The 20,922-nt window shown below is 39.6% G+C and overlaps 1 protein-coding gene across 1 annotated transcript in view; it reads right to left on the reverse strand.

The window, feature by feature from the left end:
- Positions 1-20,922, reverse strand: part of LOC111963060 (gamma-aminobutyric acid receptor subunit rho-2-like) — a 56,294-nt gene that overhangs the window by 22,164 nt on the left and 13,208 nt on the right. Inside the window, exon 3 of the mRNA XM_023986280.2 lies at positions 17,451-17,518. Coding sequence (XP_023842048.2) covers positions 17,451-17,518 — 68 coding nt within the window. The remainder of the gene's footprint in view (positions 1-17,450; positions 17,519-20,922) is intronic.

Below are 20,922 nucleotides of genomic sequence, written 5' to 3' on the forward strand. Positions count from 1 at the left end.
CTCCTCTTCCTCTTGGCTTCCTTCAATTCGCCCCCCCCCTTCTACTCCTCCTCCACTTAGCTCTCCTATCTTCTCTATCCCTCCCCTTTACGTCTCCTGCTCCATTACGCTCTCCTCTGCCACTTCCCCACCTCTACCCCTCCTACTACCCTCCTCTCCTACTCCACTTACGCCTCTCCTCTCCATTTCCATACCACTCCTACAACCCTCCTTCTAGTCCTCCTCTCCTTACGCCTCCTCTCCACCTTACACTTCTCCTCCTCCTCTGCCTCCTCCTCCTACTCCCACTTATTACCTCCTCCCTTGCCTTCCTCTTCCTCTTCTCTCTCCTCTCCTCACTCTCTCCCCACCTACGCCTCTTCCTTCCTTCTCCCACTCCACCCCCTCCTACTACTCTCTCCTTCTTCCTCACCCTCTTCAGCACTCTCATTATATAATAATAGAACAGTTGGGAGTACCCATCATTATGATGCTCTGCATGGTCAATAACGACTATCAATATGTTACAGTCTGTTAGATATCAGGGATTTAGCTAGCAACAAAATACTCCAACAACCGTGTCAATTTAGATACAGGAAATAATTACTTAAATGTTAATGATGTGGGGATTTTACTCTCACATAATTTCACACATGCGGAGTTGAAGTTGTTGCGTCATAACTTCAGAGTACAAAAATTGGGTAGCTTCAACCTACCAATGTCTACTTCTGAGATGCTATCCAGGCTTTCCACCTGTACGTCACATCCGACTGGGATAGTAGGGCTGGGAAACAAAAGAAAGAAACACAGAAAAATGATTTGAACAAATACAGATATATACAGCATACAGAAACACGGATGAAGACTATGGGACAAAAAGTGTTGGTTTTAACAATGAACAAGCATTTTGATCCACTTCCAATGCTCCAAGTTGCTATATTTCCTCTTCTCTTCAGTTAGCTCTCAATTCATGCACCTTGGTTTTGGAGCAAGGTAGCGTCTGTGTTCATTTTGCTTTAAAACTAAATAAGTATGCCCATATCAGGTGGCTCATAGACGTGAACCTAGTTACGCTTCTGTACGTATTTAAAGTATACTAGTATAGGTGGTCATAGACGGTGAACACCTAGTTACAGCTTCTGTACCGTATTTAAAGTATCAGGTGGCTCATAGACGGCGACACCTAGTTACGGATGTAGGTATTTAAGTAAACTAGTATCAGGTGGTCATAGACGGTGACACTAGTTACAGCGGATGTACATATTTCCTTACAGGCAATTAAGTCAATGATACAGCTTTGAACTTTAGCAAGAAATTGTTGCTCGAATGACTCACTCGTCAAAACCTGACTCAAGTCTAGAACTGTAGACTTAAAGGGAGCGGAAATGATCGGGTTTAGAAACAATTCAGCAGTTCGGGGGCAAAGAATCAAGCCACATTACGCAACTGCACTCTGACAACAAAAACTAGGCAAGTTGAAGAACCTCTGTCTTCTCTGCCTTTCCATGTAATAACTGGACTTGCAGTATCGCTGCTACGCCCAAGGGGCACCAGTAAGTAACAGTTGAATCTGTGTATTCAAAGGAGACCAGGGTCATACGAGACCACAGTGACATATTCAATATTGATAAATGCTGACTTCCACCTAAGACTTACCCACAACCAGCTTGTCATCAGTGTTTATGATAATGTGAGCTCTAGTATTATGCTGTTTTCTATTAGGAGTGTGACACTAAAGACTTGTGGAACAGAATGCTTTGTAAGTAAGTGTTAAAGTTCACAGTTAGCCATTGTTATGTAAATACAATCTGAAAGGTATCAGTGGCTCTAAATCAGAGCAGGTCCGCTGGAGCCGTGGCCAGTGAGACATGGGATGCTGGCCCGCATAGATGGAAGCAGAAAAGTCTGAGCCTTTTAAGTAGAACAAATGGGGTAAAATCTCAGATGGAAACACGGCACAAGTGTCTCAGAGTAGGAGTGGTGATCTAGGATCAGTTTTTTTTTTTTATATATTATATATAAAAATGAATGGACGGGGGGGTGCTAATCCTAGATAGCACTCTACTCTGGACGCTTTAGAAAATACGAGCCCAGGATGAAGACATAGGTACAGCACACAGTGAATGACATCTGGACTCACTTCTCTGACTGATGCAAACACGTTACATTTCACATTGATCCGTTTCTGTAAATCAGAAACCTACGATCTCAAAATGATATAATATAGCAGTATATGTATAACACGTACTGTCACGCAGCAGCACATACTCTCCTGCATACTCTCTATGTCATACACTTTATGTATCAATACAGTCTGTAATCTGATGAGATTAGAGGACACGATAAATGGCAGATTAGAGTCAGTGCTTTCAAAAGCTTGAGACAGCAGCAGAGGAGGGTTTGTTATGGCACTTTGGGATTACTAAATGATAAAGGAATTATCACTGTCTCATCTGAAATAGCACCATATTCTTTTATTAGTGTTTTGACCACAGCCATGGAATAGGTTGACATTTGGGATCTAAACTACACTGTTGAGAGGCAGAGGGGGACAAGCCTAAATATGATTGGATGAGAATAGCATCTATGATATATGGAGACAGATTCACTGCAGCGAAGACATTACTAGAGAAAATAAAATTACAGCTGACATTTAGAAGAGGTTGTAAATGTGGATTTTGCTGCCAGCTGGCTTTTAGATTTTATGTGGTCAAAATCACTTAATGAGGAAGTATTCTAAGTTCTTAATGCGGAAACGTATTCCAAGTTTTTGCTTCTGAATCCGTCTTCTTCATCAATCAGAGTATATGGGCCTGAGATGAGCGTCCCAAATGGCACACATATTCTTTTATAGTGCACTACTTTTGACCAGGGTCATAGGACTCTGATCAAAAGTAGTGTACTATTTAGGGAATAGGGTGCCATTTGGGAATTGAGAGATTTCAAGTGCCTCTCTTTCCCCTAATAAGATGCATGGTTTTTAGCTTGTCTGTGGAAGCAATTATAAGAAAACCAGCTTTGCTACATGCGATATGATGTACATGATGACACTTCCTATTTGTGTTTGCATCAGGGTGAATAAAGGCTTTCGTTAATTGGGATACATAGCACAGAAATACTGTACTAACTAAGTGCTCCATCCTCACTCTAAATGAATCTATTAACATCATGTGGACACATAATATAGAGGAAAGATCTAGAACTGGAGTTGCATGGTTGTTTTACTCTGCCATAGATACTTACTGTATGTCACGCAGCAACAATCCTACACATCTATTGGTATTTGTTTACATGTATGTACATAATTCTCCTGGGGAATCTGTGATCGGATTAAGATCCACATTCATATGACTCTGTGTTGGGTAAACCATGCTGTACAGTTCGAATAAACACCCCATCCCACTGGGCAAACCTTTTCATTTCCTTGGTTTTTAACTCAATGTGTGTGTGTATATCAGGCTTATGATATCAGATAAGCCCCCCCTCCACACAAAAACACACAACACAACACACAACACCACACACACACACATAACACACACACCACACACACACACAACACACACACACACACACACACACACACACACACACACACACACACACACACACACACACACCACACCACAGCTTGCCCATCTGCATCCTTTCACTCTGGCCTTGGTTCGATTTGCTCTAAATTTGTCCAGTTCTGACATTTGGACTAAAAGAGACCGGAGATCAATAGTTTCTGACTGTTTCGCATAGTAGTATCAATGCATGTTCTCTTTTTACAACTTGAGATAAATCAATAACAGCATGGTGATGGCTGGTACATTGAATTTCTTTTCAAAACAAACATGTCGATTTAGAGTTAAAGTATGTAAAAAAATGCTAATATCGATACGATGACTTGAATGGGATTTCAAATGTCAAGTTTTAAAAGGGATTGAACACTCCGTTTAATTTTTGTTTGAGTTACATTATAATTAAACTCTATAGTCAAATGTATTTATTTTTCATCTTTATGCTTACTTTACATAAATAATATGCAAAAGGGGTAATTTTAAGGAGAGTGTTCCATTCCCCTTTGTATGTATGCAGCTTAGCTGAAATAGCAAAGCACTCGTTTGGTGTGTGAAAGTTAAAACATTTACTGCGTGGTGACATCTCAATCATTGAACTAAGTGGCCGACTGTAATAGTGCAGCAGTCTAGACGCTATTATCAGGAGTATAACATGTCTACACGCGGCTTACACTGTTACAGACAGAAGTTGTCTGGAGTCAATTTGCATTAAAGGATGATATGAATGATTAAATAGTAGGTCTATGAATTATGAAAACTCATAATATTGACATTCCAACTCCAATCTGAAACGTGGCAGCATATTGCACATGAATGTTTTTAAAGGACATCATGAGGGTAAAGACCTCCTGGAGTGACTGAATAAAAATGCACTGATGCAAACCCCATGCATTCTGTCCAAGGACTCATGTTGCCATTTTTGTGCTTTGTGGAACAAAGTTTGGTGAAGTAGGCTAAAGACAGGGGTCTCACTTGAAAAAAATAAAACATTTGCAAAATGGTAATGTTTGAGGTACATCAATAACGGTCCTCTATTCCTAAGCAGTGCACTGTGTAGAAAATAAGATGCCATTTGGAATTAGAAAGTCTCATTTAAATCTATTGATCACAAACCGTTAAAGACGGTCACTATAGTGTCATGTATGTTCAATAATATAGTATCTGTATGTCTTGTATGTTAAGTCTTATGTATACTAGTTACGGTTGTTGTATGTCTTTAGTATACTCCGTAGTCTGTACTGTAAGTCTTAGATCTCATTACGTACTGTACTGTAAGTTTAGTATGACTCCAGTACTGTCTGTACTGTAAGTTTTATTACAAACTATCTAACGTTTGCTAGTACACATTACTGTCTGTACTGTAAGTCTATACACTCATTACGTTCTGTATGTAAACGTCCTTAGTACTACTCTTACTGTCTGTACTAAGTACTTACTATGTTTATTAATTATACTCCAGTCTAACTGTATTGTAAGTCTAGTATATCCATTAACTGTCGTTACTGTAAATTAGTATTACTCAGTACGTTAACTGTCTTTAAAATGAGCCAGCCTTCAGCCCATTTCGTCTGTTTGTTGGGGAAAGAGATTATGGATGGTAAAACAGCTGTCAGCAGAAAGGTCCCTGGTGATCATGTGCTATCACCAGGGTCAGCAAGAGAGAACCCTGCCCAGCTTAATCTGGTCATGATGTAGAGTTCTCGCTAAGAGTGGATTTACGAATGGGCAGAAGTGCTCGTGCCCGGCTACGACTAACTATATAATATTTGTTTGTTGATTGAGGGCATCTGACCAGTTCATTCTTAGACATGGCAAAATGTGTAGAATTGCAGAATTAGCTTGAATCGTGCAAAATGTTTCTCTGTAGCCTCATAAAAATGTGGTAAATAGCATGATAAAACTGAAAATTTTTCCCTCTGCCCAAATCCAGGCATGTTCTCAGCTAGGGCTAGGCTAGCTAAGTAAGCTAAGGCTAGCAGCTAACTGTGGTCATACAAATCTAGATGGCATGGGTAGGCTAGGCTTAAGGCGGCCAGCATGCTTCAGTACGGCTGGTTGCTCGCATATCTCCTTAAAAGACCTTTGCTTGAAGAATTAGAAAAAGGGCATTAGTATGTGTTGTCCATCTTGAGACGCATAGCCAGAATTAGTCTGAAATGAATTAAATAACTTCAAGGAGATCTTAGTGCTCCAATTGACATCTAACTAGAGGTTTAGCAGTGGTGGATGGCCGGTTATAAAACAAATAAATAGTAATAATACAATATGTTGGGTGGTATTTCTCAATGAAATATGAAAAACGTATTGTTCGTGGAATGACAAACCAAGACTATTTAAAGAATCCCTATTGTTGACCAATACGACGGAAGGGGCGTAGACTTCGGCTAAGCATCAGCTACTGATTTGCTTTGCCTTGAGAAAAATGTGTGTGCAGAAGCCCCCCAAAAACTTACGAAGTTAAATGAAAAAAATGTCACAAAATGTAATCATAATATATGCAAAAAATCTTCTGAACAATTTCGTCTGGAGAAGCATGGCGGACGCCTTAGGCATAGCAGCCACTGAGAGCATTTTATCTGGACAGTTTTATCTCAATTTTTCATTCAAAGACTCAATCATGGACCACTCTTACTGACAATATGTGGTGCTTGGCGTGATGTTATTGGTGTTCTACCTTCTTGCCCTTTGTGCTGTTGTCTGTGCTAACAATGTTGTACCATGTTTTGTGCTGCTACCATGTTGGTGCGCTGCCATTTGTGGCTGCTGCATGTTATGTCATTGTTGTTGCTACATGCTGTGTTGTCATGTGTTGTGCATGGCGTATGTTTGTCTGCGAATTCAGGAGTGAAGTCATAAACAGCGTGTGACTCAAGCATATGCTAAGAGTGCTGGAAACACATGACGTTTGATGAATGTTACGAGCCTGCTGCTGCTACCACCGCTCAGTAGACTGTCTGTCAAATATCAAATTATAGATTAATTATAATATAAATAACACAGAAATACGGCTTTGGGCATTAATATGGTCATAATCCAGAAAGATATTCAAAAACAAAACATTTTTCTTTTCAGTTGAAATACGGACCATATCCGTATTTTAATTCAAAACAGGTGGCAAACCCTAAGGTCTAAATATATCTGTTACATTGCACACTTTCAATGTTAAGTAATAATTATGTAATATTTCTGGCAAATTAGTTCGCAAACAACAGGCGGCCCAAAATGTTGCATATCCCTGGACTTCGCGTGCACATACACAGAGAGAAGTGACACAATTTCCTTTTACAGTTAATATTGGCCTGTAAATTTTTTGTAACAAATATGCAGGTTTTAAAAAATTATATTCTTGTATTGATTTTAAAGAAAGCATTGATGTTTATGGTTAGATCATTACTGAACGATTGTGCTTTTTTCCGCAATCACTTTTGCTAAAAATCACCGGTTTGCGAAGGTAGGCTGTTGATTCGATGATAAATTACCAGGCACCGATTGATTATATGCACGCAGGACAAGCTTAGTTAACATAGTAATATATTAGCATGTGTAGGTAACTAGTGAATTATGTTAAGATGATTGTTTTTTATAAGGTAGTGTAATGCTAGCTAGCAACACTTTGGGTCCTTGCTGCACTCGCGTAAAACAGGTGATCAGCCCTGCCCAGCAGTCTCCTCGGGGATGCAATTGTAATGGCCATTTAACGGCATCCAAAATGCTGATTACGCCGTTGTAATGAAAACTTAAATCGGCCCTAATCCATGCGGTCAACCTCTAAACAGACGACAGACAGACGACAGACGACAGACGGACAGACGGAAGACGGAACGGAGACGGACAGACACAAAACACAAATACACACACACACATAAAACAGTACACACATACACCGGGAAACGCCAGTTTGGGTGGTCAGGATTATGTTATCGACTACTGCGTTCATCAGAGATTCTGAGTTGGAGATTCATGAATGTCACAGCAGAGGATAAGCCATATTCCAGCCATGGAAGTATGTTTCTTGTAAGCAGTGGCAAATTGTTTTACAATGTTTTGGCCCCTCTTTCTCTCTCCCTTCCTTCCCTTCACCTTCTCTCCTCTTCTCTCTGTTCTCTCCTCTATCTCTCTTCTTCTCTTCTCTCCCTTCCTTCCTTCATTTCCCTTTCCTCCTCCACTTCCTCATTCATTCTCTCACTTCCCTCTTTTCTCTCTTCATCTCCCTTCCTCTCCTCTCACTCCTAGCTGTGAGAGGGAACTTCACTGTGTGATTATTGCTGGTGGTTAAAGGTAAAAATAACTCATGTTGACTTGTGGATAGGATAAATCCTTAATTCCACAAAACCAGCAATTTTTGAAAAGCTGCACACTGTTCTTCACTTGACTCCAGTACACATTTATGTGAATGGTGCACAGTGCTCTCTCTTCTCTCTACATCTCCATGCATCAATGATACCAGCGTACTCCCCTTTTCATGATAACAGATTAATGCATTAATCAATTATTTACCCCGGATTAATAGCCAATGAATCATCCTAAAATGCACTAGATTAGACCTTTCTACTTTTGTCGGATGAAAACTGAAATGTAAACCTAAATGACTATATTGTAGTGGATTTTCTGCTTACAAATGCAGGAGGTTACAACTACACACCAGTCAGAGTTTTAACTAATTACATCTTTTTAATAAGAGGCTTTGCAGATAGCTTGATTTCACATGATGCGCTATATTAAGTAACCATTGAAAGTGATACAGAAAATTACAAAGATATTTTATGCCAAGGATACCACTCTCAACCTACATGACAAACCACAGGATCTTAGGCTTTCACAAAGGAATTTTACTTGAGAAAGGAGTCCTGTTAACCGATAACATTCGCTATAAATATGTTAGTGGTTCCTTTCAGAATGAGGTTCTAATCTCCGTTCGTTGTATTCAGTAGTACAAAAACACATCATCCCAATGGCATATATCAAATATCAATTAGATACCCATTAAGTAAACCCCTCTTACCCCATCCTGGACAAAGCTCACTGAGGGGGATGAGCTCTGGTCCATACACCGTCCCAGGATAAGTGTAAATGAGAGAGGAATACAATGTTTTCAGACTGCCATAACCTCCCCAATGGGAAAAGGAGGGTGACTAGGCGCCACAGACATTGGTAGGACGAAGTAATTGGTTCCCCATTAATCAGGCCATCCTTGCATGTTTTAAGAATAGGTAAAAACACATTCACATATGAAGGACAATGTTATTCTGTCCTTCCTTTATGATATTCGCATAGAACCAGGGAAGATTGAAAGACAAGCCTGACTCTCCCCTCTCGAGGCCCCAGTGACTGAGCCCCAGCTGAAGGGAAAAGTTGAACTGCAAACTATAGCCAAAAGGAACATTTCTAATGACAAGTATCTCACAGAAGCCATATTAATGCAATAAAACTCTTATTATATGTTACCCAACTAATCTTGATTCATCGCACACTTACAGTCTTAGGGATTAGGAGGGCAACACAGTTTATAATGTATGCCTACTAATGCATGGTCCAAGACATGCTAACATTAGCTTTAACTTCCCCCAAGGTTTTAAAATGCAAGGAAGGGGCTAAAATAAGCCAAGCATGTACAGGAAATTCTTTACTAGGGCCATTTGCATGAGAACAGTTACAAACCACTGATCCTCTGTAACGTCTGTGTCAATCTACAGGCGGTTTTCTCTTCAAGGAGAGGAGGACTTACTGTTTGAGCCTGGTGGAGTCAGGTTTCCATGTAATCCTTGTGTGCTGGTTGTTGTGGTATTGTAGTGTGTGTGGTGTGTGTGTGTTGTGTGTGTGTGTGTGTGTGTGTGTGTGTGTGTGTGTGTGTGTGTGTGTTGTGTGTGGTGTGTGTGTGTGGTTGTGTGTGGGTGTGGGTGTGTGTTGTGTGTGTGTGTGTGTGGTGTGTGGGTGGGGTGGTTGACCCCCTGCTGATCGATGTGCCACACGATTCGTCCCCTGCCAGTAATGATCCTGTCACGTCGGGAGACAAGCCACTCTACACCCCAAAAAGAAACTTTCACCTCAGATCGGTTCTCAACAGAAACAAGTTGAGAAGATAACATCAAAGAAGAAGACTGCGCATGCTCTTTCTTCTTCCTCTCTTTCTCTCGTTTCCCAAATGGCAGCATTCAAACTCAGTTAAAGAAACTGTCTTTGTCACAAGAAAACAACTCCTAAAGTTTGGGGTGGTAGATTTCTCGGCTGCGACGAACAGAAGCAAAACTTTTATGTGCATCAAAACAGGACTAGCCCTGAGCGCAACGTCTATCTGAACTACATCAATAATACAAGTCGTAACGTTAGATTCAAAGACTCAAAGCTAAGAAATACTCTCTAAAATTCACTTACAGTTTTGAGCAGGAAAAATTCATGAAGCATCTAATGAACTGTTCTCAACACGCTACATGCAACAAAGAAACACGAGGAGTCAAGTTTGTAGCTATAACAAAGCTAGAGTTTACAGTATGTGCAACTTAGTAGACGCTTGAATATTCCTTTTCAATGCTTTAAAGTGGGGTAAGCTGGATGTCAGAATGTAAGATTAATTTGGAGGTACCAGAAAGCCCAGGCTTACAACCATAGAATTAAAATAAGAGTAAGAATAGGATAGAATAGTGCACCGTTATAATCATTGACATTGAATGGGTGTCCACCTCTACTTACTCATATCTATGCTTAAAACTCAGGTCCAAGACCAGCCAAATCTAATTGATTACCGCAACTATGTATTATACTTGTGAAGTATTTATAGGTTCAGACAGTGAGAACCTACCTTTTGTGCTTTGCTTTTGCTAACAAGCAGGAGAGTTGCAGTCCATTATGATATTCTGAGTGAGTATTGGCAATACAGTTGAAAGTCGGTGCTTGTAATTGACGCTATAGTCATAATTTCTCTCCGGACAAGGAGGAGCAGACGGATCGGACCAACAGCAGAGTGGGTAGTGTCATGATAATTATTAAATCCGAACGAAACTGAACACTTACAATACAAAAAAACAACAACGTGACAAAACGAAAACAGTCCCGTGTGGCACGAAATGACACGAGATACAAACCAAAAACCACGTGGAAACCACAGGCTGCCTAAGTATGATTCTCAATCAGGGACAACGTTGACAGGCCATCTGATTAGAGAATCCATACTGGCGAACACAAAACATCCCAACATAGAAAATCACACATTAGACAAACCCACAATCACGCCTGACCAACAATAATTACATAAGACAAAAGAAAACGGTCAGGAACGTGACAGTCGGACACTAGGTTGGAGCATTAAAACTCGTTTTTCAACCACTCCAGCTCAAATCTTGTTAAACAACTATATTTTGGCAGTAGGTTAGGACATACACTTAGGTTAGAGTCATTAAAATCGTTTTCAACCCCTACCCAAAAATTTCTTGTTAACAAACCTATACTTTTGGCAAGTGGGTAGGACATACATTAGGTTGGAGTCATTAAAACTCGGTTTTTTTCAACCATTCACAAAATTTTTGTTAAAAATATTAACTTTTGAAGCGGCTTAGGAACATACAACTTTGTGCATGACAAGTATTTTTCCAACAGTTGTTTACGACAGATTATTCACTTATAATTCACTGGTATCACATTCAGTGGGTCAGAAGTTACATACACTCAAGTTGACTTGTGCTTTTAACAGCTTAGGACAAATTCCAGTTATCATTAGGCTTTAAAGCTTTGAGGCATATTTGACATAATTTGAGGCAATTGAGGTGTACCTGTGGAGTATTTAAGGCCATACCTTCAAACAGTGCATCTTTGCCTTGACATCATGGGAAATAAGCAAATCAGCCAAGACCTAGAAATATTTGTAACTCCACAGTCTGGGTGTCATCCTTGGGGAGGCAATTCTCAAACGACCTGAGGTACCATGTTCATCTGTAAAACAATAGTAGGCAAGTAAAAACAACCATGGGACCCCACGCAGCCATATAACCGATCAGGAAGGAGAGCGTTTTGTTAGAGATGAAACGTACTTTTGGTGCGAAAAGTGCAAATCAATCCCCAGAACAAAAGCAATGGACTTGGAAGATGCTGGAGGAAACAAGTAAAAAGTATTATATCACGTAAAAGAGTCCTGTCGACATAATGAAGACGCTTCAGCAAGGAAGAAGCCACTGTCCAAACTAATTAAAAAGCAGACTATGGTTTGCAACTGCAATAGGGGAAACGATCATACTTTTTTGGAGAATGCCTCTGGATCTGTGAGGACAAAAATAGAATGTTTGGGTCATAATGACATTGTTTGTTTGGAGAAAAAGGGGGAGGCTTGCAAGCGAAAACACTTATCCAACGTGAAGCATGGGGGTGGCGCATCTGTTGTGGGGTGCCTTTTGCTGGCAGGAGGGATGGTGCACTTCAGCAAAATAGATTGATATGAGGAAGAAAATTATGTGGATATATTGGGCAACATTTCAAGAACCATCAGTCGGAAGTTTAAGCTTGGTCGAAACCGGGTTTTTCAAATGGAATGACAGCATACTTAAAGTTGTGGCAAAATGGCTTAAGCAAAAAGTCAAGTATTGGAGTGGCATAGCAAGGCTGACTCAATTATAGAAATTTGTGGGCGATGAAAAAGCCGGTGCGAGCAAGGAGGCTACAAACTGAACTCAGTTACACAAGGGCTTGTAGGACGAATGGGCAAATTACACTTATTGTGGGAAGCTTTGGAGCTCTTGAAATGTTTTACTCAGTTTAAACCAATTTAAAGGCAATGCCTAAAAATACTATTGAGTGTTTGTAATCTACCCATTGGGAATGTGATGAAAGAAATAAAGTGAAATAATAATTCACGTCTACTATTATTATCTGAATTTCACATTCTTAAAAATAAAGTGGTGATATATGACCTACAGACAGGGATTTTACTAGGAAATGTCAGGAATTGTGAAAACTGAGTTTAATGTATTTGGCTAAGGTGTTTGTAAACTTACGGATTCAAAGCTATAATAAAGGCGATTAGAAAAAAATCGAAAAAAAAAAAAAGAAGAACAGGGCTCATTTTCTAACTTGATGCACTAATAATAGAATAATTTGAGAATTCTTCTTGGAGATTGATGGCTGATAAATCTAACCACAAACTATGTGAACTTTCTCCACATCTAAATGTGATAGTTTTGCAGCATATTTCAGAGATAAATAAAACAATAGCTGGGTGTCAGTCCAAGCAAGACTGAGAGAAGTTGGATGATGTTGTGCCTGCTACCGCAACAGGAACTATGGATTTATTTTCCCTGGTTGACCACAGACATGTTCAGATAGTGGATATACAACTTAAGCTTCGTACTGCATCTGAACAATGCAACCAACATTCTTTAAACGCTTTTAATTAATATTTGAGAAATGAAGTTATTGTTAAATCAATCCCTGTTCAACAGGCAACTTCATAATGCACTTAAATGATATGAACCCTTCTGATAAAGTCTCTAGATTCTCAGCTTAGCAATTTTGGGCCATCTACAACCTTCATTCTTAAGCAATCTGGAGAAATTTGGTTTTAACAGCTAAAGATTTTTAAATTGCCAGCTGTATTTTGGAAAGTTCAATTGTTTTTGGCCACCAAGCAGATACAGCCTTAATTAAGTGTAAACGATTAAGGCAAAAAGATGCAACTTTTCCGTCTTGTACTCTTGGATTTAAGGTGATGCCTGCACTGTTCACATGATGTCTTGCTGGAAGATGGGAGGTGGGTTGCACTCCGGTTTGGAGTTTTAAATGGTTTATGGATTATTTAACGATATAAAGTTTATATCACTTGGTGAAATAACTCAGAGAAATACATTTATACAATGTGGGTATCCACAAGGATGATTTTTGGTTCCGGTATAGTTTCCGTTTATATAATGTGCGCCTTGGAGCGTTATCAGAAAAGGCAAGGAGAAGATTTACTGCTACAGGCAGACGAACACAAGCTTAGTATTTCTGTGTAAAGAGGATAAATTATTAGACTTATTAGTGTTTAAATACTTGGACGGTTTCACAACTTCTCCGTAAATCAGACAGACTGAGTATTTTGTTGGAAGAAAGCAAAGAGAGAATGTCCACACATTTCAATTCCGGAATAAAGATAAACGTAAAAACCTAGGTGTTATTTTAGATTCTGAATAATTTCGAATGAACACATTAGGATGTGACCAAATAGCTTTTTAAAACCTGAGGAACATTGTCAAGGTGAGGTATTCTTTTTTTCTTCTTTAAACATACTTCTCACGTCCTCGAAAAAATCGGAAAAGGGGATAGGAGGAAAGAAGAGATGATTTTAAGAGAGTACTCACTTGAAATTGTTCTGGTGGTAAAAGCTATTTTGGTAGATTCCTAATTGTGTAATCGAAAAATTGAGTTCAGGAATCTAAATAATACTAGGTTTTTTAACCTGGTGTTTTATTTTATTGCCCGTCGATCTGGAAATTGTGGACAGAATTCTCACTCTTTGCTTTGTACAAAAATAAGTACTCAGTCTTGTCTTGGATTTAGCTGGAGAAGTTGTTGACGTCAAGTAATTTTAAAATCACTAATACAGTCTAATTAATTTATCCTCTGGTTACAAGAAATATAAAGGTTGGTGTGATGTCTGGTAGCAGTAAAAATTCTCCTGTGTTTCTGATACGCTGCCAGGGCGCAGATATATAAACTGAAGCATTACGCGAACGAAAATGATCATTGTGTGGAAGCAATGTGAATATGTAATTTTCTCTGAGTTTGTTACCAAGGGTGGATAAAAACATTTAGATGGTTAAATAGATCTAAACAATTTAGAATCAACCGGAGGAGTGCAACCATTTCCAGTCTGTCCAGAAGGACATCATGGTGAAAGTGGTCGAATGCATCAGCCTTTAATCAGAGTACAAGGACGAGGAATTGTTGGCATCTGTGTTGGTTAAGATCGTTTCATCTTTAATTAAGGCTGTATTGTGGCTGTGGTGGGCCGAACAGTTGGGAAATTTCCAAATAAGCTGGCATTTAAAATCTTTAGCTGTTTGAAAAACAATTTCTCCAGGAGTTTTGCTAAGATGGAAGGTTGTTAGATTGGCCAAAATGCTAAGAGCTTGAGAATCTAGTATTATCAGAAGGGGTTTCATAGAGGTTTAAGTGGGGTAATGAAGTTGCTGTGACCAGGGAAGTGGGATTAAAATAACTTGACTTCTTCAGATTTAAATTAAAAGCTGTTTTAAGAAGGTGTGCGGATTGGACTCAAGAGGCAGGTAGAAGCTTAAGTTGTGATTCATATCTTGAAAATGTTGTGATCAACAGGGAAAATAATGCATAGTTTTTGCGTGGTAGGTAGGGCAACAATCTTCACTTTATCAGGGTTCTTGTTGCTTGACACCCAGCTATTGTTGTTTATATCTCTGAATATGCTGCAAAACTCATCACAGTTTAGATGTGGAGGAAAGTTAAATAGGTTTGTGGGTTAGGATATGCAGGCATCAATGGTCAAGAAGAGGAATTCTCAATTATTCTGAGATTAATTAGTGATCAAGTTAGATAAAATGAGCGTATGTATTATCTAATGGCCTTGTTGATATAGTTATGAAGTCGGAAGTTTACAAACCTTAGCAAAATATTTTAAACTCCAGTTTTTCACCAATTCTGACATTTTTTCTGTAAAAATCTGTGTTAGGTCAGTTAGAGAACTTTATTTTAAGATGTGAAATGTCAGATATAGTAGAGTGAATTATGTTATTTCCGATTTTTTTCTTTCATCATTCCAATGGGTTAGAAGTTTACAACTATTAGTATTTGGTAGCATTGCTTTAAATTGGTTTAACTTGGGTAAACATTTCAAGTAGCCTTCCAGAAGCTTCCACAATAGTTGGGTAATTTGGCCCATTCGTCTGAAGAGCCGTGTAACTGGTCAGGTTTGTAGGCCTCCGTGCTCGCACACGTCTTTTTCAGTTTGCCACAAATTTTTTCTATAGGATGGGTAGGCTTTGTGTGCAGTCCATACTTGATTTGTTGTCCTTAAGCCATTTTTGCCAAACTTTGGAAGTATGCTTGGGGTCATTGTCCATTTGAAAAGACGCGTTTTGCGAAACTTAAACTTCTGATGATGTTTGAGATGTTGCTCCAATATTCAACATAATTTATTTCTCATGATGCATCTATTTTGTTGAGGTGCACCAGTCCTCCTGCAGCAAGACCCAAATGAATGCTGCACACATCGCTTACGAGTTGGATAGGTTTTTCGGTGCAACCTCCTTTCCCCTCAAACATAACAATGTATTATGACCAACAGTTCTATTTTTGTCTGCAACAGACAGAGGACATTTTCTCCAAAAAGTATGATCTTTGTCCCATGTGCGTTGCAAACCATAGTCTGGCTTTTTAATGTCAGTTTTGGAGGCAGTGGTTTTTCTTGTGAGAGTCCTTTCAGGATTATGTTCGATACAGGACTCGTTTTAACTGTGGATTAAGATACTTTTGTATTGTTTCCTTCCAGATCTTCAAGGTATTGCTGTTGTTCTGGGATGATTTGCACTTTTCGCACAAAGTACGTTCTATCTAGGAGACAGAAGGTCTCCTTCCCTGAGCGAGTATGATGCTGGTGGTCCATGGTGTTTATAACTGCGTATATTGGTTTGTACAGATGAACATGTACCTTCAAGTGTTTGGAAATTGCTCCAAGGATGACCATGACTATGTGAGGTTACATATATTTTCTGAGGTCTGGTGTTTTCTTTTGATTTTCCTCATGATGTCAAGCAAGATGCACTGAGTTTGAAGGATAGGCTTGAAATACATCCAGGTAACTCACTTGAATCATTATGTAATGTAGCCCATCAGAAGTTCCTAAAGGCATGACATGATTAATGGAATTTTCTAAAGCGTTTAGCAAAGTCCACTTAGTGTATGTACTTTGACCCACTGGAAGTATTGTGATAAGGTTATAGTGAAATAATTGATCTGTAAACACTGTTGGAAATTCTTGGTGTCATGCACAAAGTGTATGTCTAAGCGACTTGCCAAAGTATAGTTTGTTAAGCAAGAAATTTGTGGAGTGGTGAAAAACGAGTTTATAATGATCAACCTAAGTGTATGTCTAACGATTGCAAAAGTATAGTTTGTAACAGAATTGTGGAGTGGTTGAAAAACGAGGTTTAATGATCAACCTAAGTGTAATGATCTAACGACTTGCAAAAGATAGTTTGTTAACAAGAATTTGTGGAGTGGTTGAAAAACGATTTTAATGATAAATAAGTGTCGACTGTCAGTCTGACCTGTTCTTTGTCTTGTATTTTTTAGTTGGTAGGGGCGTGGAGTTGGGTGGGTTTGTTATCGTGTGATTTCCTATTTGGGATGTTTGTGTTCGGCCCGCGGTATGATTTCATCAGAGGCAGCTGTCATCGTTTGTCCTGATTGGAATATCTTTAGGCAGCCTGGGTTTTCACGTGTGTTTTGTGGGTGTTTTGGGGGTGGTCCCCTCCTCCTCCACTTACGCCTCCTCCTCCTCTGCCTCCTCTTACTCCTCCTCCCCTTACACCTCCTCCTCCTCCACTTACGCCTCTTCCTTCCTTCCTTCCCACCTCCACCCCCTCCTACTACCCCTCCTCCTCCTCTTCCTCTCACCCCCTCTTTCAGCCCACTCTCATTATATAATAATAGCAACAGTTGGGAGTACCCATCATTATGATGCCCATCTGCATGGTCAATAACGACTATCAATATGTTACAGTCTGTTAGATCTCAAGGGATTTAGCTAGCACAAAAATACTCCAACAAACCGTGTCAATTTAGATACAGGAAATAATTACTTAAATGTTAATGATGTGGGGATTTTACTCTCACATAATTTCCACAATGCGGAGTTGAAGTTGTTGCGTCATAACTTCAGAGTACAAAAATTGGGTAGCTTCAACCTACCATGTCTACTTCTGAGATGCTATCCAGGCTTTCCACCTGTACGTCCACTCCGACTGGGATAGCAGGGCCTGGGAAACAAAAAGAAAGAAACCACAGAAAAAATGATTTGAACAAACTACAGCATATAATATACAGCATACAGAAACACGGATGAAGACTATGGGACAAAAAGTGTTGGTTTTAACAATGAACAAGCATTTTGATCCACTTCCAATGTCCTCCAAGTTGCTATATTTCCTCTTCTCTTCAGTTAGCTCCTCAATTCATGCACCTTGGTTTTGGAGCAAGGTAGCGTCTGTGTTCATTTTGCTTTAAACAAACTAAAGTATGCCAGTATCAGGTGGCTCATAGACGGTGACACCTAGTTACAGCTTCTGTACCGTATTTAAAGTATACTAGTATCAGGTGGCTCATAGACGGTGACACCTAGTTACAGCTTCTGTACCGTATTTAAAGTATCAGGTGGCTCATAGACGGCGACACCTAGTTACAGCGGATGTACCGTATTTAAAGTATACTAGTATCAGGTGGCTCATAGACGGTGACACCTAGTTACAGCGGATGTACCATATTTCCTTACAGGCAATTAAGTCAATGATACAGCTTTGAACTTTACAGCGAAATTGTTGCTCGGCAATGACTCACTCGTCAAAACCTGACTCAAGTCTAGAACTGTAGACTTAAAGGGAGCGGAAATGATCGGGTTTAGAACCAATTCAGCAGTTCGGGGGCAAAGAATCAAGCCCACATTACGCAACTGCACTCTGACAACAAAAACTAGGCCAAGTACTGGAAAAGCCTCTGTCTTCTCTGCCTTTCCATGTAATAACTGGACTTGCAGTATCGCTGCTACGCCCACAGGGGCCACCAGTAAGTAACAGTTGAATCTGTGTAATTCAAAGGAGGACCAGGGTCCATACGAGACCCACAGTGCCATATTCAATATTGATCAATGCTGCACTTCCACCTAAGACTTACCCCACACCAGCTTGTCATCAGTGTTTAATGATAATGTGAGCTCTAGTATTATGCTGTTTCTATTAGGAGTGTGACACTAAAGACTTGTGGCAACAGAATGCTTTGTAAGTAAGTGTTAAAGTTCACAGTTAGCCATTGTTATGTAAATACAATCTGAAAGGTATCAGTGGCTCTAAATCAGAGCAGGTCCGCTGGAGCCGTGGCCCAGTGAGACATGGGATGCTGGCCCGCATAGATGGAAGCAGAAAAGTCTGAGCCTTTTAAGTAGAACAAATGGGGTAAAATCTCAGATGGAAACACGGCACAAGTGTCTCAGAGTAGGAGTGGTGATCTAGGATCAGTTTTTTTTTTTTATATATATATAAAAATGAATGGACGGGGGGGTGCTAATCCTAGATCAGCACTCCTACTCTGAGACGCTTTAGAAATACGAGCCCAGGATGAAGAACATAGGTTACAGCACACAGTGAATGACATCTGGACTCACTTCTCTGACCTGATGCAACACGTTACATTTCACATTGATCCGTTTCTGTAAATCAGAAACCTACGACCTCCTCAAAATGAGTATAATATTAATCAGACCACTTCACATTGCCAGTCTGGTGCAGTATGTATAACACGTACTGTCACGCAGCAGCACATACTCTCCTGCATACCTCTATGTCATACACTTTATGTATCAATACAGTCTGTAATCTGATGAGATTAGAGGACACGATAAATGCCAGATTAGAGTCAGTGCCTTCCAAAGCCATTGAGACAGCAGCAGAGGAGGGTTCTTTATGGCACTTTGGGATTACTAAAATGATAAAGGAATTATCACTGTCTGCATCTGAAATAGCACCATATTCCCTTTATAGTGTTTTGACCACAGCCCATGGAATAGGTTGACATTTGGGATCTAAACATACACTGTCTGAGAGGCAGAGGGGGACAAGCCCTAAATATGATCTGGATAGAATAGCATCTACTGATATATGGAGACAGATTCACTGCAGCGAAGACATTACTAGAGAAAATAAAAATTACAGCTGACATTTCAGAAGAGGTTGTAAATGTGGATTTGCCTGCCAGCTGCTTTTAGATTTTATGTGGTCAAAATCACTTAATGAGGAACGTATTCTAAGTTCTTAATGCGGAACGTATTCCAAGTTTTTTGCTTCTGAATCCGTCTTCTTCATCAATCAGAGTATATGGGCTGAGATGAGCGTCCCAAATGGCACCATATTCCTTTTATAGTGCACTACTTTTGACCAGGGCTCATAGGACTCTGATCAAAAGTAGTGTACTATTTAGGGAATAGGGTGCCATTTGGGAATTGCAGAGATTTCAAAGTGCCTCTCTTTCCCCTAATAAGATGCATGGTTTTTAGCTTGTCTGTGGAAGCAATTATAGAACAAACCAGCTTTGCCACTACATGCGATATGATGTACATGATGCAACTTCCTATTTGTGTTTGCATCACTGGGTGAAATAAAGGCTTTCGTTAATTGGGATAACTAGCACAGACAATACTGTAACTAACCTAAGTGCTCCATCCTCACTCTAAATGACATCTATTAACATCATGTGGACACATAACTATAGAGGAAAGATCTAGAACTGGAGTTGCATGGTTGTTTTACTCTGCCATAGATACTACTGTATGTCACGCAGCAACACATCCTACAATCTATTGGTTATTTGTTTACATGTATGTACATATCTCTCCTGGGGAATCTGTGATCGGATTAGATCCACATTCATATGACTCTGTGTTGGGTAAACCATGCTGGTACATGTTCGAATAAACACCCCCACTCCCCACTGGGCAAACCTTTTCATTTCCCTGTGGTTTTTAACTCAATGTGTGTGTGTATATCAGGCTTATGGATATCAGATAAGCCCCCCCCTCCACACACAAACACACAAACACACACACACACACACACACACACACACACACACACACACACACACACACACACACACACACACACACACACACACACACACACACACACACACACACACACACACACACACACACACACACAGTTAGCCAATCTGCATCCTTTCACTCTGACCTTGGTTCGATTTGCTCTAAATTTGTCCCAGTTCTGACATTTGGACTAAAAGAGACCCAGGAGATCAATAGTTTCTGACTGTTTCTGCATAGTAGTCATCAATGCAATGTTCTCTTTTTACAACTTGAGATAAATCCATTAACAGCATGGTGATGGCTGGTACATTGAATTTCTATTTCAAAACAAACATGTCGATTTAGAGTTACAGTATGTAAAAAAAATGCTAATATCGATACGATGACTTGAATGGGATTTCAAAATGTCAAAAGTTTAAAAGGATTTGAACACTCCGTTTAATTTTTGTTTAGAGTTACATTATAATTAAACTCTATAGTCAAATGTATTTATTTCATTCATCTTTATGCCTTACTTTACCATAAATAATAATTGCAAAAAGGGGTAATTTTAAGGAGAGTGTTACCATT

The sequence above is a fragment of the Salvelinus sp. IW2-2015 genome, linkage group LG4q.2 (genome assembly GCF_002910315.2).
Source record: "Salvelinus sp. IW2-2015 linkage group LG4q.2, ASM291031v2, whole genome shotgun sequence".
Classification (NCBI taxonomy): domain Eukaryota; kingdom Metazoa; phylum Chordata; class Actinopteri; order Salmoniformes; family Salmonidae; genus Salvelinus; species Salvelinus sp. IW2-2015.